This window comes from Drosophila virilis, chromosome 3 (genome assembly GCF_030788295.1).
Source record: "Drosophila virilis strain 15010-1051.87 chromosome 3, Dvir_AGI_RSII-ME, whole genome shotgun sequence".
In the NCBI taxonomy this organism is placed as follows: domain Eukaryota; kingdom Metazoa; phylum Arthropoda; class Insecta; order Diptera; family Drosophilidae; genus Drosophila; species Drosophila virilis.
The window spans coordinates 17,413,390-17,428,640 of record NC_091545.1 but is presented as its reverse complement, the minus strand read 5'-3'; the positions used below and the strand labels follow the sequence as shown (position 1 = coordinate 17,428,640).

The window sequence follows — 15,251 nt, the reverse complement described above, 5'->3', positions numbered from 1 at the left end:
TATTTTTCGCCTAATAATTGTTATCTGCTGTAATAATTGACAGGCTGTGTTATCGGGCAAAAGCGCACTCGAAACCCAAATGCTACCAATAATAATTAACTACTCCTGGTTGCGCTTATCTCTGATCAAAGGCAACAACAGAGCCAAAGTGTCAACTAAGCCAACATGTGTCAAAAATCAACACAGCCAGAACACTCTAGGCCCGAGCTCTATAATTTTAGCCGACCATTGTGCGCTGATAGTGCTAAGTATTATATACGTTTAGATAAATATTAATAACAAATAGCTTTCGTTGTGGATCCGCTGAGCTAAACGCGACATTCAGTTTGTTACCAGCTCACATTTCAGTTGGTTTTTAACTATTAAAAGATGAGCGCATTTTGCATTGAGCCCAATTTTGATTTGAGCATTGATACACGAAGCACATAACAAGTGAAATAAATTAAATTCTATTTATTCAACAAAATAGATACAACTATATTCTGTTTGTATGCTTTTCAAGTGAAAAGTAAGTAAATAGACCACAATTCAGTGTTCATAAATTATCTTGCTTAAAAGAACATTTAGACTTTCTCAAATTCTACTCATTTATTTTGAGTTAATATTATATATATTTTAATGTTCGTTACTTGATTGATCAAGTTAATTATCCACAAACTGCTCTGGTATCTAGTCAAGAATGCGAAGAAATTAAAATTTCTAGTTTAATTAATTAATTAACAATACATTTTTGTGGCTCGGCCAGAGAATTCTTTACTTTGGCCATTTACCCTGCCGTCAAAAGCAGAAATCCATTTATGTACTGCTTATGTACTTGCTGTAAATATTTACCTGGTTGTGTTTGCACGTAGCGCAGATAGGCTCGATATCCCAAAAAGGCCAAAATGTTTAAATCGTTTTTAAATACCCAAATTCCTCACACCCACACAATGCAAAAACCTTACGATAGCATCGCAGATAAATTACAAAAGTTAATTATATGGCCGACTAAGCTGCAAAGTAAATGCACGAAAATATGCTCAAGCCAGAGGGGACTGTACCATTTATTCACGCATCCGCGCTCGCTTGCAACTTTCAACTGTGGCCTGGATGAGCTCCAGGCGGAGTTTCCAACAACAACATAGTCTACAGCGAAATTCGTGAATTAACTGGTAAACCACGTGATATTCTTGGAAAAATCAATAGTTTAGGATAATCAGCCAGCGAGATCTAGGCTGCACCGATGGCGAAAAGAGGAGGCATATGAAAATCCTTTGAATTGGGCAAATCAAGCGCATAAAATTTCAATTGCAATGGAACCGCCAACAATGAAAGCTATGCAACGGCGCTTTGTTGCCTACTTTCAGGCGCGCGATAATTGCATTTTGAGCGCAATTGCTTCCATTGTGCCGAAAGGACTGCACCTCCGGCTGCCCACACGGAAACACACACACACACACACGCATACGCACACCTAGAAGTCATATCAAGTATACCACATGCAGCACGGCCATGACTGTTTTCCCTTTATATATGCTTTGCTCTTCACACACGCTGTCTCTCTCCGTCTCTCTCGCTGCAGCTGAGGTCCTCAGCATGTTTCGAATGCTATTGGTTATTGCCGCACTCTGCTGTGCGCAGGCTCACAGCGCCGTGACGTCACAGCACCCACGACTGCTACAGGCTTTGGGGGATGCTACAAAAGCGCTGCAAGCAGCACAGCAAAGCCTTGAAGAAGCGCTGCGAAAGGCACCGTCGCCAGCTCTGACGTCCGTCAGCGTAGTTCAGGATTGGAGTTTGGTGTGTAAAGAGCTCTGCGGGTAAGTCAAGAGTTTCCAATGAAGTTTCGCCTGCAGCCAGACCAGACCGGATCAGGCCAGGCCAAATCTTATCCATATCAGGCATCTAAGTGTTTCGGCTGTGTGCGTATAATTCAGTGTGTACATATTATTTTCAAAGTCGATAAGCATACGCGAAAGGTTGTCAAAATGATTGACAAACTAGTGAAATCTATTTGAACATTTCTTGATGCCTTGTGACGAGTGAAATATGTGAAGTTTCCGAGTGCTGGGAAAATCCAGATAGCTAATCGACAGTGGCTGTGTTAGCCAAATATGCGAAGCACTTGGCCTATATCTATTCTAGTTTCAAGTGCTAACACGTTCGACATTTTTTTCTTGTTGTTTTCGATTCAATTTTCAGAGCTGGCCTCGGCGTAGCGCCATGTGCGGAATACTGCGCCAAGTCTGGCAAAGTAGAGGCAATAAAGGTACTGAACAAAGATTTTGATTTGGCTAAATGCGTGCAACTGCCTGGATCGCCAACAGGTAAGAAAATTTTTTTATATTATTATAGTCGGCTTATAAGTAATATTTTGTAAAATGATTTGGAATGAATTGTAAATTAGCATTTTATTTCTGTGCCAAAACTCATAGAGGAAAACTTCTACAAACCCATTAAGTATATATTGATGCTTGATCAACAGCCGAGTATAGAAAAGTCTGTCTCTTTCAAAGCAAACTTCTCTCTCTAGGTCAAAGTTTCGTCTTTGTGTTGCTGGCAGTGCGATGTACGCATATTGGGCCTATATATCATATAGACTGATCAACAAGACTATATTATATAGACTGATCAATAAGACTGATTAGCTAAAATTAAAGCCTTCTTGTTCTGCGACATCTGTTGATCTAACTCGGCGAGCTTCCTGTGAGCGTCGGAAAAGCATATCATATATCTCTCTAAAAAGAATTGGTCATAAAATGACTTGCATAGAAAACTTTTCTGCTTTCCAATATATCTTCACCAATTTTTTTATTTGCGAACTTTATTGTTCTTCTAAAATATTCTACAAACCCATATAAAATTCTATATTCTAATACTATATCTATATTTTAGATAAGCAAATAAATACTCTTAAACGAAAATTAAGTTGAGATGTTATTTTTGAACACGTTTAAGTTTTCTTTTTTGAAATACATACAAATGTTGCTGTAAAGTAAATAGTACAAATTCATATTAAAATTTCATTTTGTAATATTTAAATTAATTAATATACTATAGATATTTTTGTAAACTCAATTTTGTGATCAAGTAGAAAAGCATGCGGAAGTGCAGTGAGATTTATGATATACTTATCCCATATACTCTAGATTCTGAGTGCAATACGGTTGAGTCCGTTCAGTCCTATGGCACTCGACTGTGTAAAAGTTATTGCCACCAACGACAACGCACGCTGAACGGTTGCAGTCCTTGCCAGTTGCTGGATGTTTTGGACGAGGTCAGTACAGAGCAGAGTGTGACTACACATGGTTCCGGTGAAGGCAAAGCCAGGCTAACTGAGGTGCCGGCCATGGGCAAAATAGAGGCCAGCAGCACAGACGATGGTACGCCGGACTGGGACGAAATGTGCAAGGCTCTCTGCAAAACTGGCGATGGCGGGTCTTTGTGCAACTGTGATTTATCGCCGTTTTTCACCTGAGCCCACAGCTTAGATGAAGGTACATAAATCACAACTATATAATATTTCTGTTGTTACTTTGTTGTACACTAAAATATACATTTTGATTTTCTTTGCCGCACTCTGCGACAATTTCCGTTTGTGTTTATGCTAGTGTTGTCTTTATATTCACTGTTGTTAATTGCGAAACTTTTGTTGAATTGTATAAAAGTAAAGGCAAAAACTAAAATCTATATAAAAATACAATTATATGTGCGGTTCACAAGGCCGCCGCGAGCAAAAAACAAAATGAAATTCCCTATGCGAATCAATTAATTTGTAATTAATTTCAATTAAAAACAAATATAGCAAACTAAATAAGCAAAAAAACGAAAAAAAACCAACAAAAAAAAAAACACAAATAAGCAAAACATAAAAATCAATACTTCAAAATTAAAGTTCTCAGCTCGTAGGAGAGAAACAGCAAAAATCACAAAAGGGCTTCCAGTGCGGCATTGGCATCCATGGGATACTGTTAATTCGGTTAGCCAGATGCAGATGTCAGCACAAATAAAACCTAAGGATTAGTTGTAGCATCCGCCAGTTGTGCGGAGGGATGGAGCAAAGCGTAGAAATCACAACCAATTAATATCAAAAATACACAACATATCGTCGTAAACCCAATTATTTACATTAAAAAACACGCTACAAAAATAAAAAAATAAACTATTATAATATCAATTTTTGTTTAATTAATGGAATCAGCATATCAATTTAACAATGGCAGAAGAAAAAGTTGATAAACATTAAATTTTCAAAAATATATCTATAATTTTGTCTAAAATACAAATCAGCATCAATTATGTGTAACAATTATAAATGTTAACCAAGTGTTTAGTGTTGGCTATTGAACAACCCATATGAATGAATCAATATATATATATGCATACATATGAATATACATATATAGCTAATTTGGTCTATAAAAAATGAGTTGCGATTGCAAATCAGAGGCTCATATTAAAGAAAAGCGACCCAACGTTTTTCGCGGAAGACATTAATTAAATAAGTGTATTTACTGCAAATATCTCGATGTGCATAACTATATATAAACATATATTTATATATATATATACATATATATATGTATTATATACCATAAAATATTCTATATATGCTAAAAAATGTTTGGAAGACATTTTTTCGCATTGTTTGAAAAAGAAGACAATTTCAGCAAACAACAACAAGCATTTTGGAAGACATGCGTCAATTGCAATATCAACATCTCTTGCAATTTATTTCTTAAGAGCTTAAGCATAGATTACCAGGCAAAAATAAAAAAATATATTAAAACACTTTCATTTATTTATATTTAAAGGCTAACACACGTTGTTGTGTCGAACGCGACGCTGTGACAGACAATAATTAAATATACAATAACATGAATGTTTTAAATGTGTCAAGTTTTCAATAACATCATTGGCTACACTGAAATTAAAGCGTATATACATGTTAGAAAAAATATTTATAATCAGGCACTTCTTAAATGTTTGTAATTGCACAATTAGTTACGAAAAAAAAAGGAAAGAAAGAAAATTGCAGCAGAGATTAGAATTTTTCAGAGCACACTTGTTTAAAATTTACTGCGGCTTCAATATATCAATGTGTAGCAAGTTAATAAGAAACAGTATCAATATTCATTATAATCTAGTATATCGTAATGCACTTTACATTTATGTATATGTATATGTTAGGTGTTGCGTTTCTGCCATGAATACAGCGGCCAAAAATCACTGAGTTTCAAAAGTAGCTCAAATAATAATGCATACTTTAAAATTATAATAAATAAAAAAAATTTAATGAACAACATCATCATCAATTACGAAAAAAAAAAATCAAAAAATTCCAAAAAAGTTTTTACGTTTCAGTTCCAGTTATTGGCATAGAATTGATGCCAGAGTGTGTAACATCAGCAACAACAAATATAACTATTATTAATACAAATTAGCAGAAAAATATATAAATATTATTGCAAAGACAAGCTTAAATAGGTTAGTCAAAATCCATAAACTGTAAAACAACCGAAATGAGAAACTTAAAGACAGCCACATATTAATAACCATATTACTGAACAACCCTACATAAAAGTCAAATAAATATATATTATGTGTTAAATGTTGTAAAGCCCCTCTAAAATTCGAGTTTTATTTTAAAGTGTACCAATAATAAAGACAGAAGAAACTTTTGCCTGCAAACCAATTGCAGTAACAATAGTTTTCTGTTTTTTTTTTTAACTTTCATCTAACTTGGGAAGAAGTTACCGATGTTTTGAAATGGCCGAATATATATTAAAAAATATATCATTATCGGATAAAAATTTAATGTCTTTGAACGCACTTTGGTCAATACTCCAATCACACGATTTCTAGCCGTAATGGTGTTAGAAACAATTTGGATCCCTTTTTCATATTGGGAATGTCTATTAATATTAAGAACATTAATATAACAAATCCGTTCGGAATAGTACAAAATTGTACTGTTTGGCCTTTTATCGTTTTGGTATTTGTCCTAACTAAGTACTAAAACACTTTCAGCTTTGCCATGCGCTACGTACGATAATGAACTGCATTTGGAAAGAAGTTATCAATGTTTTGCAATTTATGAAAAATTTTGAACAAAAATATATCTCAATCGGATAAAAATTAAATAATTTGCATTCATTATAGTATATGTATCACAATCGTAATTCTTATTGCATTGCACTTCTTAAAATGTAATACCCGTCTTTAAATCCTTATCCTTATATTCGAATCATAGTGATTATGGCCCTTATGTTGAATTAATGTTTAATTCTTTCCCATTATGAATGTGCATTAAAATTATATAAATTCATATAAAAAATTAATATAACAAACCCGTTCAGAGTAGTATAGAATATTCTTTGGCCTTTTATCGTATTGGTATTAGTCCTAACTAAGTACTAAAAAGCTTTTCATCCAGCTTTGTCACGCACCACGTACGATAATGAACTGCTTGCTGTAATACGATAAGCAAGAGGTTTGAAGCGGGCCATTTTCCAGAATACAACGCTTAAGGAAATTTTTCAAAAATACACTGAACGAACCATTTTTATGAAAACAAAATTTCCATTGCTTTGTTAATTTATTTATTTTATTATTTTCATACGCATTTAAAAAAAAAAAGAAGAAAATATACTTAAAATGGACGTGTTTTTATAAGTATTAGTGTTTAATTGTGTTGTGTACAATTATTTAACAAAAAGGCTTGGCAAGCTTTAAAATTATGCCCATAATTCTCGTATCAAACATATTAACTAACTTATTAAAACAAGGAAGATGCAAGTATTGTGCTTTACGCCTTAGACGTGAGTTTCTTTTTACTTGTTAAGTACAAAATAAGGCTAGTGTGGCATTAAATGTTTTTACGATTTTTTCATTTGTTACATTGCTAATTTAACACATTTGCAATGCCGAGTGTAGAAAATAAGATTAAACTAAATACGCTAGGATAACGATCAAATTATTTAAAGGTAGCGTATAAATTCTTGATTAGATTATACAATGTGTAATAATTATCATATGCATATGTTACGTACGTTGTATATCTCACATATACGTATATTTCATTTAGCAAAAATTGTTGCTTATCCGACGCATATAAAAGTTAACATTATTACAGTTACAATTGGCAAGTTTAGTTTAAATATTTGTTGTTGTAATTCGTTAAGTTGTTAGTAGAAAATTTCGAGTCATTATATTGCTGAGTGTCTTTTTGTCTGGTCTTTGAGTTAAGTTTACCAACTATCCTCCAACTGGTATTTCTACTCTGAGGTCTACCAAGACCATTAGGTGTATTAGCTAATCGACATGCGATTAGATACACGTCTTCATCATTCGCCCGCCAATTCGTCAATGCGACAGCGCACAGCGTGTTCCAATACCTCTAGGCTGCCGTAGTCCAGTTCTTTGACCAGGCACAATGTGGCAGACAGTAAATTGGAGTTCTGGCAAGGCAGAGATGTAGATTCAGTTAATATACAAGTATCTCAACGGTTCATATTTAGTTACTCACTCGATTGACGGGCCGTCGATGACAGCCTGCAAAATGATTCATGACGGTGGCCGAAACTGTGCTAACCGCATCACTGTAGCGACCCTCGGGGCGCCTGCATAAAATAAAAAGTTGTTGATTACAAAGTGCTTTACGATTCACTGAGATTATCAGCTGAGCTTACCTAGATCTGGTGCGTTCCTCGACCTCCCAATCTCCGCCATTCTCCCGAGCACTTCCATTCCGATAAGCGTAACGCTCGGCTCCGGTCTCGGGGCCCGCGCTGCGTCGCTGCGGATAATGCAGCTGCATTTGGCTGCCGTATGGATTGTGATGCACCTGTGGTGCTTGGTGCTGATGCTCCTCCCATTCCGTTAGATCGGTTTGACTGTGACGATAATGCGCCGGATAAGTTGCCCGATCCGACTGATAGTATTCCTGTATGGGAAAGGAAGGAATACCATAATTAAAACGCGTAACTATTCTGGCTTAATGTCTACCATCCTTCTCCATCCATTCGTCTTTTTTATTGCGATGTTTACCTTCATCGAGTGTGAGGATATGCTAGGCGGGAGGGGCGTTGGACGCGTCTCTCTGTAGCCAACATGTGGACTCTCCTGATCAGAGCCCGGCGAGTGCTAATCGATGTGGTTATCGTTATCGTTGTTGTGTTGGTTAGTGTTGTGGTGCGTTTTTTTTAGTTGTGGGAGAGGAGCACAAAGAATTTGTTAGTTATGTTGCCTGCCACTTGAATACCAGACCATCTCGCATTTCAAAAAATGCTAAGCTTGTTGCCGTTGCCGTTGCCAAGCGCTGCAGAGTCTAAAAACATTTAAATCTCCAAAATGTGCTTAGGGCCGGGGGTCTAACCCCTTTTTATTATTCTTTCATTTCTTGTGAGATTGCTTGTTGAATACATAATGACCTATTTTATGAACTAGTCATGTTTCTCTTCTTGTCTCGGTTTCAGTTTCTCTCTGCTCGCCATTCGCTCAAAGTCAAATGTTGCTGTTGCGGCACGACTTAACCCAGAAACCCAAGCCCTCGCCCGACAATGGGCCGAGTGGATGGCTGGCTGGCTGGAAGTGAATAACTGAAGAACCTTAACCATGCCAGTGCCACATCGCGTGACTCGTTCACGCGTAACACGGCGTCCAATAGGGCTGAGGGCTCAAGTGTGACGTGTACACGCCCAAAAAACCCAACTAGCTACACGTTGACTAGGCTCGGCAACAAGCTCATCATTATAATATAAATGGTAAAATGGTTGGCTGATTTGCTAGGCTGCTTGATAGTATGAGGATCTTACATCATATTGATGAAAGGAAGTGCGTTGCTCTTTATTAATGTTATTATATTTGGGCGATGGCGGGTGCGCGGGTTCCTGGGAAATAGTTAAGAATGTGGAAAGCCAAATTTGTTAGTGTGTATACTCTTCTACTCTTTTTAGTCACTGTCTAAAAGAATAGCATATTTCAGCGGACCCAACTACTATGAAAAGTGGGGTTTTATTCCCATGATGTATAATGCGTTATGCAACACTGAACCAATGCTAATATAACAACAATCAACCAAGTCAACCTTTTTATTTAAAAAATATCATACTATGCTAGGCTTAGTCAAGAATATTTCCCAGTTTCCAGCTCATTTAATATATTATTTTAATTAATTTGAATTCTATTATCGGTTACTCCCCCGAGAACCACGCTAATTTATCTCACTCCCCGTCTGCCGCAGAACTCAATTAGGGCCAGTCATAAACAGCTCGGCCCGAAACTATTCGTTTGTTTACCTTTGTGGGTGTTGGGGGCATTGAGTTTTGCAATTGATTGCTATATAAATCGCTGACATTGGTTCCATCGCTGTTGTTAGCAAGCGGACTTGCTAATTGTGGCGGCTTGTTAATAATTAGGAAAAAATATGCTTTGTTAAATGCCAGGCGTTATTAGAACCAAAATTAAGGGGCGTGTTGTGAGTAAGTCAGTGTGTTAGACAGCCCACTCAATGTGACTGAGATTTGTCGAACAGCATTGGAATTCAGTTACCTCTTTCATGGGACTCGGACTGCCCCTCTGTGTTAGCTGTGGTTGCTGTTGTGGTGATGGCTGTTGCGGTGAGTGCTGTGGATAGCTTGGCGGCTGCGCCTGCTGCTGTTGTATTTGCTGGGGAGATGTGCGCTGCTGTTGCTGCTGCTGCTGCTGCTGCCTGGCCTCGTAGGCATCCTCATAGACATCCTCCTCAGCCATTTGAGAGCTGCTGTTGCGTAGGGCATCGTCCAACTCCTCCTGAGTGACCTCCACATTGTCGAGCTTCTTTAGGTTGGGCAATGCGCGTAGCACCATCGCCCGATAGCTGCAGTTCACAGATACAGTAGGTGTTAACTGTCTACTTTCCATACCAAACGCACATCTCACAATACTTACTTTGGTCCCGCACGCTCGCAGCATGGATTCTCCTCTAGCCACAGATATTTGAGCGCCGGTAAGTTTTGTAGGTAACCAATTTCATTGATATTTTGAATATTGTTTTTACGTAAATACAGCTCCTGTAGTTTAGTGCAGTCTTCAAAGGGTGCCAAAGTGCTGATCTTATTGACGCTGCAAAGAAATTACAATTTTGACTTATAAAGATTAGCTTACGGATAATATAGGTAAACGACGGTTTACAGCGGTATAAAACAATTAAAAATATTAACATTTGCACTCATATGCGAGCTCGTTTAACAGGGATTTTCAATTATCCGTAATAAGCTTGGTGCCGAACCTCACGGATAACAGAGGCTTAAATGCAAATGCATACGATATTGAATGTGGTTAATCAAATTCAAGATATTTTATATCGTATGTAAGAAATCTACTTTAAAAGAAATAGGTGAATAGCAGTTACAACTGCACCAGAACATTCTAACATTGTCATAGTCATTCTTTTCTTTCAGTGTGGTTTGTTTCCTTGTTAAGTGACAAAGACGCTCCGGTTAAGTGCCATGAATCATTTTAAAGTTATGCTGAGGCGGCGGCCACACAAAAGACACAAAAGATTTGGTAGCCAAGCGGCTGCTGGAAGAGGTCATTAACTCCGTGCAGTCAACTTTCTTTAAAAGGTTCTTAATGTGTACCGTTAGAGCTACCAGAGAATATGGCATATTGAGCTCTTTGCCAGCTGGGCAATAATATCATTAATATCATTGTTGTCGTTGTTGTCGTCGTTTGTCATTGGAAGATAGTCATCGTCTAGGTCAGTTCGCAGTTTCAGCGCCAATTTTCATTGTTATTTCGCACTTTTTCCAACGCTGATTACTAACGATAATATTGACGATTCGGCGGCGTTGCGCGTGCTTTGATTGTTTCTTTTTTTAGCTGTTGCTTGCCGCTTGCTATGCGATAAGATAACAACTGATAGCTGTGTGACTTCTTGCAAGAGCCTCGGGCAATTGAAGCCACAGCAACTAGAATGTATAAGTATAAAAATAAAACCACAGCAGACGCTTCTAAACTTAGCAGACCCGATACCTATCCCGTTTGTAAATGGCACACGGGTGCATTGCCATGGCAAGTTTTCTTCTCTTGTTTTTTTTTTTTGGAGGCGCTGTAATTCCAACAAACCTATTTATAGAGTCAGTCAGAAACTGGCACACGATACTCAAAGGAAACCATAAACCAAAGTGCAATACTAATATGCATAGTTAGCGCCACATTAGAGTTATCAATGTCTTTCAAGGTTGGCACTTGGTTTTCAAGTAGCCGGAACAGGGGCCAAGTATTAAGGGAATCCAGCTAAGTGCCAACGGCACGCAATGCAAATCAATACAAAGTTTTCTTATAGTAAACAATCCAATCATGCAACCCAGGCGAATGAGTAATGCTTGAATATACAACGTGGGGGCAACAACAGATTTATGGATAGTCGACTCCAGCTCCAAGCTGACAGCCTGGCGGCGGCGACGACCCACGCCTGCCATAGCCTAGCACAACAATCTAAACAACTCTCACGACTCCATGGAGTCGCCCCGAAATGGCAAACAAAGTGGGCATAACAAAATGTTTGTAAAGCCTGCTCAGTCACATGCAACTAAAAGGGTTTCCTAGTTTAATGCAACGATTGGGTCAAGGCGTGTCCCAAGACTTTGCTTATCTATCGACTGATAAGTTTAATACATAAAGTTCCCTCGAGTGTGTCAATTAGCACTTTGATAGCGATTAAGTAGGTTACAACTGAAAGCTTTTAAATTCTATAATATGGAAACGTGTTTCGTAGAGATATAACAATAGGAGTGAGAGCCGAGCAGGTGACTCGAATGTAAATGTATCTGAAATATAAAATGCAAATGAGATTTCTACAAGAAAGAATAGATGCCGCAGAGTAAATAGCCTTGCAGACACAACAGATACAATATAATATTTGTATTGACTCATGACAGAAATAATCATAAGATTAATCCTCTCTATGATATTATATATAAAAGTCAATTGTATTATCCAAAGAAGCCAAACAATTTGTACTTCAAAGAAACTATTTTTGAGCTATCGTTTGTATGACAGATACGTGATTGTTTTCAATTGTACCCACAATGATATATGCACGTTCTGCTAGCAACAAAAAGGCAAGTTAAATTATTGAGATACTTTAAATAAAAGCAAACACAGATTTATAGGCATGACAAATCGACTAAGCTTTGGCAACCTGATTAAAAGTATATATGTATATATATATAATACGATATGACGGCTGCCTACACTAAGGAGGAAAACTACTCCTACTCATCTTAAAATCTTTAAAGTTAGTAAACTTGATTCTCTTTTCCTGTACATTTGCCTTTGGGCCGATTATAAACCATATGCTTGCCACAAGTTTATTGCAAAGCCTCGCTCTGTTCGGTTCTTATAAGGCTGGCACATAAAAAACACATTATTAAGCTTGATATATACATTTTAAGTTGTGCAATATGTTGTCCATATGACAGACAGTTGGCTTGCAAATCGATCGCAACGACCTTGACAGTCAAAACAATGATGTTTGCCTTAAAAGGCCGCAATCTACAAGGCAACAGCAGCAATAACAACAACAACGTGCACAGAAGAAAACTTAAAGATACTTCACATAATCATCACCTACATGCAAGCGCACTTGTATATGTTATGTGCCATTGTATCTGTGTGCGAATATATTGTATCTTGTATCTTGTATCTTGTATCTGTAGCAGCAGCAAGTGCGCTATGCCCCCTACGCACTCTGCTGCTGCGGCGCTGAGGCCCACGCGAATGTACTGGGCATTCGCTGGACGCAAGACTGAAAACCTACAAAGCAGCAAGTCGCTGTTGCCAATTTTGGTGCTCCCACGACTTTTGTTATGTTTCATGTTGATGTTGTTGCTGTTGCTGTTGCTGTTTACTATTGTTGCTGCTTTTTGCATTAATTACGCGCTTGAGCGTTCAAAAGTTTTTTCGCTTGCTTGCGAATGATGATGCCGTTGCCTCTCGCTGTGCGAATGACATCATTTGAGCACAAGTATCTGACGGTTAGAAACTTACGCCCAGATACCTTTCTCTCTCTCTAACACTCCCACAATGAAAAGTTTTTTTCAAATGCGGAGGGCGGTTAATTGAATTTGAAATCAATGAAAGCGCAGCACAGGAAATTAGCTTGTCTGATCTATAACATTCCCAAATTGGATAAAATATAGAGAAATAAGAGACTTACCTAAGCGCCAAAACCTCAACACCACGCATGCGTTTGATTATATTAACATCGCTGAGATCACTGCCCCTATAAAGAGAAGAAAGGAATTCAAATAAAATATCAAAAATAAAGATGATACAATAATGACTTTATAATAGCAGTTGACATTTACGTATAAAATGCGGATACAATAACGAAATCAATCGCATTTAGATAAAATTATTTTAAGAAAGTCTTTTTAGAACTTTTATGCTCCATAGCGGATAAAATACGGATACAAAGTCAAGTTCGAGGTCGTTGCTTAGACAAAGATTTTGATATGAAACATTTTGGTCAAATAACCATCAATTTTAAGAATAATAAGCCGACGAATTCGGATAAAATCAACCATTAGATACATTTGAGAGAAGATGTACCTCTAAGCTCTTTCAATAAAAGATAAATTTAAGGACGCCGATTTCAAATGCCTTTCCAGCCATAAGATCCTTGAAGCGCATTACTAGCACCACTAGCAAAAGGCTTCAAAGTTCTAAGCCGTTTGCCACTTAACCCCCTTGGGGTGCCGTGCTTTGGCACAGATAGGCAGGCAGCCAGGCAAAATGGACAACGTGGGCCAAACTGGTTGAGAGCTGCTAGATGGCTGCTGTCAATCGAGGGATTCGGGTCAGACAGGCTGGAGGTGTTGTGAAAGCGCCCAAGTGGGCAGATCTCCCAGATCATGGGCACTTTTGCTAGGCTTTCACTGCAGCCAATGGGCTAACAATTAATGCGCTCAACTTACCAGCAATTTAGTTTCTTGATTAAGCCCAGATCCGATTGCTTGGCACGCGCAATCACCATTTCCTCCGTTAGACGCGACATTTTAACAATTCAATTCTGTTGTCCACTAAATAGCAAACGATGTGAATACTATTTGAGTACAGTGGCTGCAAACAGGTGTGCCCCGGGGTTTGATTTTGTATGTATGTTTTGTATGTAAACTGAATTTTGATTCTCCCTCTCTCTCTCTCTCTCTCTCTCGTTCGGCTTGTGTGTCTGTTTGTGTGTTTAGAATTGACCGTTTTTAGACAACGAAAGGTGAACAACAAATGTATACAACAGGTTACTACGATAATTATTGTTGTTGCTACTATTATTGAAATCAGCAGCGTGGCGTAGTCGTCTTGCGTAGGCGAGCTGCAATTATTAACATTCACAAGTTCCTGCGCAGCGTTTTGTATCTGGCAAATGGAACAGGTACAAACAGTGCCTTGCACTATGTACTACCAGAAAGCTGGAACTGCGCTGGCGTAACTCACACGGATGACTAAGCGCCTTGTTGCTTCTGCTGTTGTTGTTGCTTTTTTTTTTGTTTTTATCGTATTGCAGCGTCTGTTGCTTTAGACTATTGCGCGTTTTTAAACTATTAACGTAATTTACTTTTTTTTTAGTCGCTCACTGTATTTCTCTTTCTTCCCGTTTGTCTGCACAACTTTTACTAATGAAATTAGCCGTTTAGTTTTATATATATTTTATGATATATGTACTCCTTTTGCCAGTAAAGACTTAAAATTTTGGTTGTTTCGCATCGCTTGGATCGATTTTTCGTCTGTTAAATGAATATACAACTTGATGTCGAAATATATATATATAAATTAGTATACATCTGATATATTAGTTTGTGCAATGTTCGAGTTTTGTTATTTGACACAAATTGAATACGCTATCTTTGTTTCATTGCCTGTGTTGTGATGTTGTTTTAACAACGATTTTCCGATTTTTCATGCACAATTTTCCTAGCTGACTTTTCACACAAACACTCGCACACACCCATAGACTGGCGCGCTCGTTTACAGGTATTCGTATTGACTGGCTACGTGCGTTAGAGCGAGATGGCGTACGGCGCGCACCAAAGTCGACGTTTGGGTATCTGAGAGATACTTTCTGTAATACGTGCGCTCGAAGAGACAGCGCCGCATCGACTGGCGCTTTGGGGCTGAACGGGAGCTTTCATTGTGTTTGTTTACGAATGTTGTGCGAAAGGCAATGAGGGTTGGCATGTGTGCGTGCGTGGCAGTGTCAATGGCAATCGCTGCCGTGTACGTCCAAC

At 37.9% G+C, this 15,251-nt stretch overlaps 2 protein-coding genes across 11 annotated transcripts; one reads left to right on the top strand and one right to left on the bottom strand.

Annotated features, from left to right (window-relative positions):
* Positions 1 to 364: 364 nt before the first annotated feature.
* LOC6623167 (uncharacterized) lies at positions 365 to 5,611 on the top strand. The gene is made up of 4 exons (XM_032434799.2): positions 365 to 508; positions 1,562 to 1,799; positions 2,182 to 2,306; positions 3,129 to 5,611. The coding sequence occupies exons 2-4, from the start codon at positions 1,576 to 1,578 to the stop codon at positions 3,455 to 3,457; spliced, it is 678 nt and encodes a 225-aa protein (XP_032290690.1). The 5' UTR covers positions 365 to 508; positions 1,562 to 1,575; the 3' UTR covers positions 3,458 to 5,611.
* A 1,412-nt stretch (positions 5,612 to 7,023) lies between these two features.
* Positions 7,024 to 15,148, bottom strand: LOC6623231 (uncharacterized protein F09G8.5). Of its 10 annotated transcripts, XM_032434790.2 has the most exons (11): positions 14,601 to 15,148; positions 13,944 to 14,546; positions 13,184 to 13,249; positions 9,910 to 10,083; positions 9,532 to 9,838; positions 9,279 to 9,383; positions 8,796 to 8,870; positions 7,987 to 8,124; positions 7,671 to 7,924; positions 7,508 to 7,601; positions 7,024 to 7,439 (listed from the first exon to the last, which is right to left on the bottom strand). In XM_032434790.2, the coding sequence occupies exons 2-11, from the start codon at positions 14,021 to 14,023 to the stop codon at positions 7,326 to 7,328; spliced, it is 1,407 nt and encodes a 468-aa protein (XP_032290681.1). In that variant the 5' UTR covers positions 14,024 to 14,546; positions 14,601 to 15,148; the 3' UTR covers positions 7,024 to 7,325. The 10 variants fall into 10 exon arrangements, with proteins under 10 accessions (XP_032290681.1, XP_070064762.1, XP_032290682.1 ...); XM_070208661.1 differs by having other exon boundaries at positions 13,944 to 15,148; XM_032434791.2 differs by having other exon boundaries at positions 7,671 to 7,912; positions 13,944 to 15,147.
* Positions 15,149 to 15,251: the final 103 nt, after the last annotated feature.

Coding starts and splice junctions, on each gene's coding strand:
- LOC6623167 (XM_032434799.2), top strand. CDS start 1,576: ATGTTTCGAATGCTATTGGTTATTGCCGCACTCTGCTGTGCGCAGGCT. Junction 1,800..2,181: donor GTGTGTAAAGAGCTCTGCGG/GTAAGTCAAGAG, acceptor TTCAATTTTCAG/AGCTGGCCTCGGCGTAGCGC. Junction 2,307..3,128: donor ACTGCCTGGATCGCCAACAG/GTAAGAAAATTT, acceptor CATATACTCTAG/ATTCTGAGTGCAATACGGTT.
- LOC6623231 (XM_070208661.1), bottom strand. CDS start 14,023: ATGTCGCGTCTAACGGAGGAAATGGTGATTGCGCGTGCCAAGCAATCG. Junction 8,125..8,795: donor CTTCCTTTCATCAATATGAT/GTAAGATCCTCA, acceptor CACATCGATTAG/CACTCGCCGGGCTCTGATCA. Junction 7,602..7,670: donor GAGGAACGCACCAGATCTAG/GTAAGCTCAGCT, acceptor TATTTTATGCAG/GCGCCCCGAGGGTCGCTACA.